General features: G+C 40.5%; 1 protein-coding gene across 1 annotated transcript; it reads left to right on the forward strand.

Moving 5' to 3' along the window:
• The first annotated feature begins 497 nt into the window (after positions 1–497).
• LOC101172973 (keratin, type II cytoskeletal 8) lies at positions 498–4,505 on the forward strand. The gene is made up of 9 exons (XM_011475582.3): positions 498–958; positions 2,142–2,350; positions 2,425–2,485; positions 2,573–2,668; positions 2,770–2,934; positions 3,043–3,168; positions 3,248–3,468; positions 3,549–3,601; positions 3,701–4,505. Exons 1-9 carry the CDS (start codon positions 632–634, stop codon positions 3,853–3,855), a joined length of 1,413 nt encoding a protein of 470 aa, XP_011473884.1. The 5' UTR covers positions 498–631; the 3' UTR covers positions 3,856–4,505.
• Positions 4,506–9,222: the final 4,717 nt, after the last annotated feature.

Below are 9,222 nucleotides of genomic sequence, written 5' to 3' on the forward strand. Positions count from 1 at the left end.
ATAGCTTTGGAATAAGGAACACTTCTACGTTGTCCGTCAAGTCCAAAGACTTATGGATCATCCACTTGACCTACACTTCATCAGCCATCAGGTGCTTGATGACAGCTAACAGGGATACTCCTCAACTCTTGCAGAAACGCCCAAATGCATCAATTTCAGAATTGATGTTTTCTAAAACTGGACAGATGAGGTAAAACTTTCAAATCCTCAGAAGACATTACCACATGGATGTTCTGTAAAATATGTAGTATTCAATATAATTTGATTTTATTTGTGGTAGTAGAAAGTAATCATTTAAAGTGGGTAGATGAAAATGTCTATGCACAACCGCTAAAATGACTTAAAAAACAGTTTTTATTTACCCATTTCTTCGATTCTCTCTCTTCCGACCTGCAGCTTGTGCTTTTTGCTGGGCGTGTCATGCGGTACCTGTTTAACAGGATTGCACACTCCTCCCAGCTTTAGCAGAAAAGCAAAACAGACAGGTTTTTTTAAAGGATCCTCCCTCTTTCTGAACGCATTTAAATAGTGAGACGCAGCGATCGGTACTCAAAGGGACTCAGCTCTCCTCTCAAGCCTCCACATCTTCAGCTCTCTTTTGCTCGGCCATTGGACAGTCTTTACCGCCACGATGAGAAAGGCAATGTCAACTACAGGCACCACCACCACTAGAAGGTCCTATGCCATGCCAGTCAGCTCTTCCACTAGAAGCAGCTTCTCTTTTGGTGGACCCCAACAAAATTTTAGCAGCATGTCCTTGCAAAGGTCAGGAAGTTATGGTCTGTCTTCAAGCCAAGGAATGGGTTCCTTCAATCCAACGATCACAGCCGTCCATGTCAACCAGAGCCTGCTGGCCCCTCTGAACCTGGAGATCGACCCCAATATCCAGACTGTCCGCACCCAGGAGAAGGAGCAGATCAAGTCCCTCAACAACCGCTTTGCGACTTTCATCGACAAGGTTGGTTTATGCAAGTCTCTGTGAGCTGTTATCGCTGTAGGCCATGTTATCTCATACACCCACATTTACCTATGTAAACTGTCACATGTTCATCTTGTTTCTTTTAACTGCAATTGTAAAAAAAAAAAAAAAAAGGAAAAATGTAAAAGCTTGCCAATTACACTCACAAAAAAGGCAGAACTGCTGAGCAAGAGTGTTGTGAACCTTATCTTATTGAGCTATTTTGTGACTGGAGGAGATTATGAAATCCTCTGTGTCGGGGGAAAATGCGATTGCACAATATGCAGCTCAAACATACCTTAAATGACACCTGGCTTTTAACCTTTAAGGCCATAGTGAAACAGCAGAACCATCGCAGGGACGTGGTCCATATCTGACATTGTAGATGGGTAAAGTGGAGATATATCCGCCCTGAAACCACACAGTCCAAAGTCTGTCATTTGCACATGGCACCTGTCAGCTGCTTTATAAGAGAAGCAAAAAATTTGGTTTAATGCTGTTCATGAGTTTTTGGACATTTCCATATGAAACGCAAACATCCTCCAAGCTTTCTCCTGACTTTCTGTGTATTAGTGCCTTTCAAAATTCAACAAACTTGAAAGGGCAGGAGAGAGTGTCCATCTTCTGTACAAACGTTGCCTTGTGCTCTGCGGTTAATAGACCACACCTATTTTTTTATGGCTGGAGAAGCTCTCGGTCTTTACATAGTGTAACAGAACAAGCACTGTGAGTCACAGCTGACAAGACAAAGAATAGCTGACACAAGTACAAGCACTTAGATAAGATAGTCTGTCTGGTTAAATCACCTTTCAAAAAATTTAGTAAAGGGAGAGCTATTCTAAGAATAAATAGATTTAAAGCCTTAAATGCACATTTGCAAGTTCAGCTGCTGGAGTGGTGTGAACACAAAAGAATTCACAAGTTGCGATCGCTGTTTCGAGGGTGTGGCTCATAGGGTAGATAAGAAAAAACTCAACCATGCAATTAAGGTGAGGCTTCTCAAAGCTGATGACACACCCCTCCAAACGTTTCAAAAATCCTCTCTAGTACTTTTTCTTTAAACCTAGTTCACATTTGTGACTAAGACAATTGAGTAACTTTTAGAACTGCTACGTTTGTTTGCTACACAAAACCAATTTTTTTTGTTTGCCATTTCTTAACTTAATTTCTGCTTTCTTCACAGGTCCGTTTCCTGGAGCAGCAGAACAAGATGCTGGAGACCAAATGGAGCCTCCTGCAGCAACAGACCACCACTCGCTCCAACATCGATGGCATGTTCGAGGCCTACATCTCCAATCTCCGCCGACAACTTGACGGGCTGGGCAACGAGAAGATGAAGCTGGAGGGAGAGCTTAGGAACATGCAGGGCTTGGTCGAGGACTTCAAGACAAAGTTAGTATTAGATACTAAAACAAAACTGCTGAACAAGTTAAGGGTGTACTCAAATGTTTTGTGTGTTTCTTCAGGTACGAGGATGAAATCAACAAGCGTGCAGCTTCTGAAAATGAGTTTGTGCTCCTAAAGAAGGTGAGAAATGAAAAAAAAAGTTCCTTTTTAGAATAAAGTTTTAGCTACAAATTGTAACTCTTTGTTTCCACACAATCTTATTTGCAGGATGTTGATGCCGCCTACATGAACAAGGTGGAGCTGGAGGCTAAAGTTGATGCTCTTCAGGATGAAATCAATTTCCTCAGGGCTCTCTATGAAACTGTAAGTTCAGCTTCTCAATCATTTGTTTTTTTACTGCACGTTTTGGATTGAAGTGATCAAAATCGACTAAAAACGTCGGTCAACAACATTTTTTTCTGCAGGAACTTCATGAATTGCAGAGCCAGATCAAGGACACATCAGTCATTGTTGAGATGGACAATTCTCGTCATCTCGACATGGACTCCATTGTGGCCGAAGTGCGCGCTCAGTATGAGGACATTGCTGCCCGCTCCAAGGCTGAAGCAGAATCCTGGTACCAACAGAAGGTAAATGAAACAAAACTAAAGCCCTTTTCCGTCGTCATAAATGCAACACTTTGAATCCAGTTTAGATAATGGTAACGTTCTCATTGCATCACCGCTTTGTTCTTACAGTATCAGGAGATGGAGTGCTCTGCTGGAAAGTACAGTGATGATCTGCGCACAACAAAAGCTGAGATCGCTGATCTTAACCGCATGATTTCCCGTCTTCAGAATGAGATTGAGGCAGTCAAGGGCCAGGTACATTTCAGGATCTTCTAACGAATTAAACAATTTTTTAGGAAAACGTGTACTAATAAAAATAATTCCGTTTATACAGAGAAGCAACCTTGAGGGCCAGATTGCAGAGGCTGAGGAGCGCGGTGAGCTGGCAGTGAAGGATGCCAAGCTTCGCATCAATGATTTGGAGGAGGCTCTGCAGAGAGCCAAGCAGGACATGGCCCGCCAAGTGCGTGAATACCAGGAGCTGATGAATGTTAAGCTGGCTCTGGACATTGAAATCGCCACCTACAGAAAACTGCTGGAAGGAGAAGAGAACAGGTGAGTTCAATTTAAAATTCAAACTTTTTTCAATGTTTGAAAGTATTTCCTATCTAAGAGATCTATTGCTCAATCAATAGACTGAACAACGGAGGCAGCAAAACCACCGTTCATGTGCAGCAAACATCTGGTGGTAAGTTTCATATTCCCTACTTTTTTTTTGTTAATGACATACATATAGCATGAAAACAATGACCGTTTTTCACTAACTTCCCATTGTTTTCCACTCCAGGATACTCCCAGTCCAGCGGCGGCTTTGGCTTTGGTAGCGGCCAATCTAGTGGATTTGGTGGAGGCATGGGCAGTCATGGCGGTTATGGTGGCAGTTATGGTGGCTCAATCTCCAAGTCCTCATCCTCCAAAAGCCACTCTCAGAGGTTCTATTAAAGTTTGCCAACAAGGAGAGCTGTCCCGATTTTGTAGTTAGAAACTCCTGAGTTCAGGCTAATTTGGTCCCTTTTTATGGTGCTATGCCTTAACATTGGACATGTTCAAGAAGTGAGCTGAACATCTCTGTGATCCATTTTACCCTCTTTTCAATTCAACATAAGTGTTTCTGAATGTTCAGGTCATTTAGCGTGGTATTTCTTTCCTTTATGCACTGACAGTCATCAGACAAGGAAAAGAAAAATAGGCTTATGTGGAGTGTTAAAACTATACAAAAAAATATTTGCCAATCTATAATTGTACCTGTAAGTCTGCACAGTAGCTCTGGCAAATTCTCTAGCTGGCAGAACCTCAGTATCAAAATTTGAGAGCTGATGCAATTGTAAGTCACTGTCAGAATATGATCACGTGGGACATAAGAGAACAGGACATTTGTTTGAATTTTCATAAAAAGAGCTAAACCTTAAGCTGATTGGTTACTGGTTTGCTTTTTATACTGTTTTGTCAAATGTTTCTTTGCTAGTTTTTCCTCCGATTGCCTTCAAGCTACAACCTGTCAGAACCATTCAATTTTATACATAAGAACGAACCTTCCCTGCAATGTTGCTGATGAAAGTTGAACTGAATCCTAATAAAAGAAGTCTGACAAAGTCTGATGTTGTTTTTGTGTATCTACTTGAGAAAAAATGAAAGCATCTACTCTAAAACGCTGTAATCCTAGTTAATACATCAATTTTGACCTGAAATCAACATGGAGAGAGCTCTTGGTTATGACATTTCAGGAACTGGTGGTGTAGGACCCAACATGTAGGAGACCAGGCCTGGTGGCAAAAACTAAATTTAGGGTGTATTCAGACTGGGCACATTTGATACGCTTTAATTAAACCAAAGTCTGTTAGCTCTGATAATCTGAAAAAAAATTTCAGTCTGAATACACCCAAGGGGACCCTGGTCCGGGACCAGGAACTGCTCTTGGACCCATCTTTTGAGGTGGTCTCTGTTCGTTTCTAATCGAACCGAGCTCCAGTTCGCACGGAGTTTTCTCATTCTGAACAGGCTCTGTGCTCAGAGCAGAACAGCTGAACCACAACGGCCATCGTGCCTGATCTATACGTGGTGTAAACGGAGAGCAGGGAACAAACATGGAGCAACGATGCAACAGCAACTCACTGAAATCTGGTCGGATGAACTGATGGAATTTTTAACGTGATACACATTGCTTCTCACACTGGTTTCCCAACAATCTACTGGATATGTCACAAACACTTATTAGCGTAACTTCTTAGCCGTCGTCTCCTTGGTAACCGCCTTGCAGCACGCCTCTGTCGTACCTGACATTGATACAGATGCCTGAAATTGGTCACAGAAACATAAAGTTTGAATAAGTGAACTATTCCGACAAAGATTGCAAAGCTTAGGACTTGCATTGATGCTTCTCTCATTGCTTTGCCCCGCCCTAGCAATTCCTAGCCAATGACTGAAGAGATCTTTGGTCATGTGGTTTTGTTTATAAACTTTGGTTCAACTGAGAAATGTCTAGACGGCAGTCTGAATACAGACCAAATGCAAGGTTCAGGACTCGATTCGGATCAAATTAAGGGACTCACTCTGGACCAAAGGACTTTTCCAGTCTGTATACACCCTTTAAACATGACAAAACCCATGGAGAAAAAAAATACCTGACATCAAAAAATTGAAAACCAGCCACTTAAACAGACTGCAGGTAATTGACAGAAATAAAAACAGCTGATCATCATTCTTAACCTCGTCTGACTGACGGGGACAACTCAACAGAGAACATGATCAAAACCAAATCCAGGAGCACAATCCTCAGACGACAGGCTTTTCCTAGTTTTCTGTCCACCAGGAAACGTTTTGTGTTTGATCTGCTCTCCAGCTGCTTTCTGATAATGTCATCAGTTATTTATTACCACCAAGAGTTATCAGTCAAAGCTAAAAACAGAACTAACATACAAAGAACTGCACAGAACAAAGATTGCTTTGGTGCAACTTAGTCTTTATGACAGCGCAGAGTACAAATGTACACCAAACACCTAACGAGTAACTAGAAAAATGCTTTCCAGGAATTTGTCCAGTTTGCATTTTGCTTATTTGTAAAAAAACATCTAAAGCAAACACACAATGCCCATCTATGGATGACTGGATCACATGAAACTCAGAAGATAAGTCTGTTTGATTAAGAAAGCAAAAAGATAAAAAGATAAAAAAGGCTAGTGTTTATTTTACCGCTCATCGCAAACATGTGGCTCCCAGAGAGGTAAAGGCAGATGAGAAAAAAACAACCCTCTACTCCTCCAGTCAACTCAAATTTTCCTGCACAGGCTGCACACAGAAAGGTGCCTCCAGTCTGCTTTGACACGTTGATGAGAAAATTCTTGGCTGATCCTCACCTGAGGTTAAGTGTTGGCACAAATCACACAACTGATTTTAAACTGTGAGCCTAATGGAATTTAAAAAAGTGATGTTAGACGAGCCGTGTGTCAAAAGCTGAAGCCAAAGCTTTTCACCTGTCAGTTACACCTCTCCCATTAAAACCATTAGAGAAGGCTTTGTTTCAGCCTGAGGAAGACAGCAGGCGATCACTTTCAATGTTGTTACAAATTTGTATTTGCACAGGTTACGTTTGAACCTGTATGTTCAGTTCCCATCTGTGCTTAATTGCTCTTTATGACAGTTTAACAGTATAATTCCAAGCAAACGTCAGCAAAGATAGGTAAGATGTAGAACAAGAAGCTTTAATGAGCCGGTATCTGCGGTTAAGGACAAGTTACACATGTAATATGGAACAAAAAGACACATCAGCGACTGAAATAATGGAAAAGTGCATCTCATTACATTTATCCAAGAAAAGCTGTCGTTTGTCCTTGAAGAGGATCACTGGTCTTATTGTTCTGCAGTCAGCTAACTCTCTGTGTCATTAGCCAGAGATGCAAAGCAGGTCCTTCACACCTCCTGACAGAGCTACAACCTAACAAAGGAGTAGAAAAGAGTGACACACAGCTTAACATTAATGATCTGGATCTTCCCGAATGTCAAAAAAGCTTAAGGGTCTGCCTAGCGTATTTTGAGCTAAAGTTTCTTTATATATGTCCTCCATGAACACGATCGGACAGACAGCAGAAATTTGAGTTCAAGGTTGACTACAGAACAGCATGCAAAAAGCTCCCCTTGCTAAGCGTGGATGTAAATGTGTTACACGAGGATTACTAAGCTCAAAGTGGATAAAAAGTTGCATCTCAATTTTAAACAATAGTAGACACACTTTTGTTTCTATTTTAACACAGAAACACAAAACACACGAAAAAATGAGTACAAACTGTCTGTCCGTCCATTTTCTAAACCTTCTTCATCCCTTTTGGGTTCACAGGGTTGCTAGAGCCTATGCCATCCTCTGTTGGGCGAAGGTGAGGTCTATCTCAAGCCCCTCTGCCCGATTTAACCACCAAATCTTTTCAGGACTGGAAGAAAGTTTAAGAAGTAACAGAATGTTTGACCTGATGTCATCCAAGCAGAAAATCTTTATCAGGTGACACAACAGCTGTCACAAACTCTGGCGCCTGAATCGATGCACAGCTGCTGCTTTCTAAAGGTTATACAGTGGCCATGTTTACTTATTCCACTTCCAAACGCTATGCGGTGTTTTTGATATTTCACAGGAACGGCCTCAGGTGTGCCATTATGTTGTCCGCTGATACAACAAAATTACTTACACGTGTATGTCTCAGTGGGTTCACAGACAGACAAGTCACAGCAGCTGTGCTGGGGAAAACCTGCCTTGTTTTATCACTCTGTGCCCTCCAGCTGATGTGCTCTTGACTCACGGTAAGTCAGTCTTAAACAGGGACAGATTTATTATGGTGTCAGTTGTTCTTTTGCACCTTTGGTGTTACAAAAACATGTAAAAGCACACCCTTCCTAAACATATTCTTGTTTCTAATAGACTATAATAACTTATCTGTAAATTATGAACAGTAGCAGGAAGGAAAGCATTAAGTATCCCTGAATAACTCCTTGTTTGTCCTGCAGCACCTGCCTTATCTCTGGGCAACACCTCTCCCCTCTGTGACAAGGCACTATATATATAAATGATAGTCCTGAAAGGCGTTGTGGACTGCAGAGGACAGACTGTAATGATGCTTACAATCAAACAACACAATTCTGAACTAAATTCACCTCACTGAGTCATTGAAGAAGAAACTTTTTTTTAGGATTAGTATAAGATATATTTTTTTTCTTTTTTCCTTTTTTAAAAAAATTTTGTGTAAAAAAAGAAAAAAGAAAGAACTCGAAATTGCTTTCCTGCATATTTATCTTTTCAAATTGTGAATCTGCACAAGACGAAAAAAATACAGATATAGAGTGAGAGGGGGCGGGGTTCCTCTGGTCCAACAATCCCACCCTCAACTCAGGTGATGAACTCCTTCTGCTCTGCAGAACCTATGTCCTGGAAAACAACACCGTTTTTTTTTTATTTCGGCTGAAAATGATATAACAATGAATAAAAGGACAACTAAAAACATTTTGAAAATAGGTTAAAATGTGGCATTTTCTAGAAAAAAACAACCAAGATGCTATTTATAAAAATCATTGATAGCTCTAGCTTTTTACGTTTTTGTTTAACATATTTAAAGTATTAATTAAAGTTTTGAATAATGGATGACATCATAACCTTAATCAAACAAAAATACAATATTTATTTTGATCAATTTAGTTCTGGATGGAGGAATTATTTAAATGAAATTAAATAAAAACTTTAAGATTCAGAAGATTTAATTAAAAAGCATTTCTTCTTGCAAAAACATTTTTTTAGCCAATGAATGATTGATTAAACCAATAGCAATGAAACTAAATTAATGTGAAAAAAAATTGCAGGACTGGTAACATGTATTCATAACGAGTGAATATTTGACAGAGGTTTCTCTGTACTTGTGGGCTCACTTGTCCAGTATCCTGTTCTTCTGATCCTTTAATTTATTAAAGACACAAATCCTCAAAAACTCTGACATTGCTTTTTACCTCAGCTTTAGAAAACCTAACCTAAAGCTGGAAGTCAATGTAAAAAAGGATAATCCCATCAGCTTGGTGTTCCTGATTGTACAAAACACTAATGAGGTGTCAACCTCTCTCAAACCCAGCCTGGCTAGTGATGAGGGTCAAAGTGAAAAGCCATGCAGACAGTGCTGCCACTGTGCCGTCAACGGAGCTTTTCAGATTTACTTCCCCACTGTCTATAAAGAATCCGCTGGTTTTACCAACCGAAATTGAAAACTGCTGGAGGGGAAAATCACAGTGGAGGTGCTGGCTGTGAAGAAGACCATAAAGAGGCAATGACAGGCAGACGTGTTG

The sequence above is a fragment of the Oryzias latipes genome, chromosome 5, assembly GCF_053564925.1.
Source record: "Oryzias latipes strain Hd-rR chromosome 5, Olatipes_Hd-rR_3.1".
NCBI lineage: Eukaryota > Metazoa > Chordata > Actinopteri > Beloniformes > Adrianichthyidae > Oryzias > Oryzias latipes.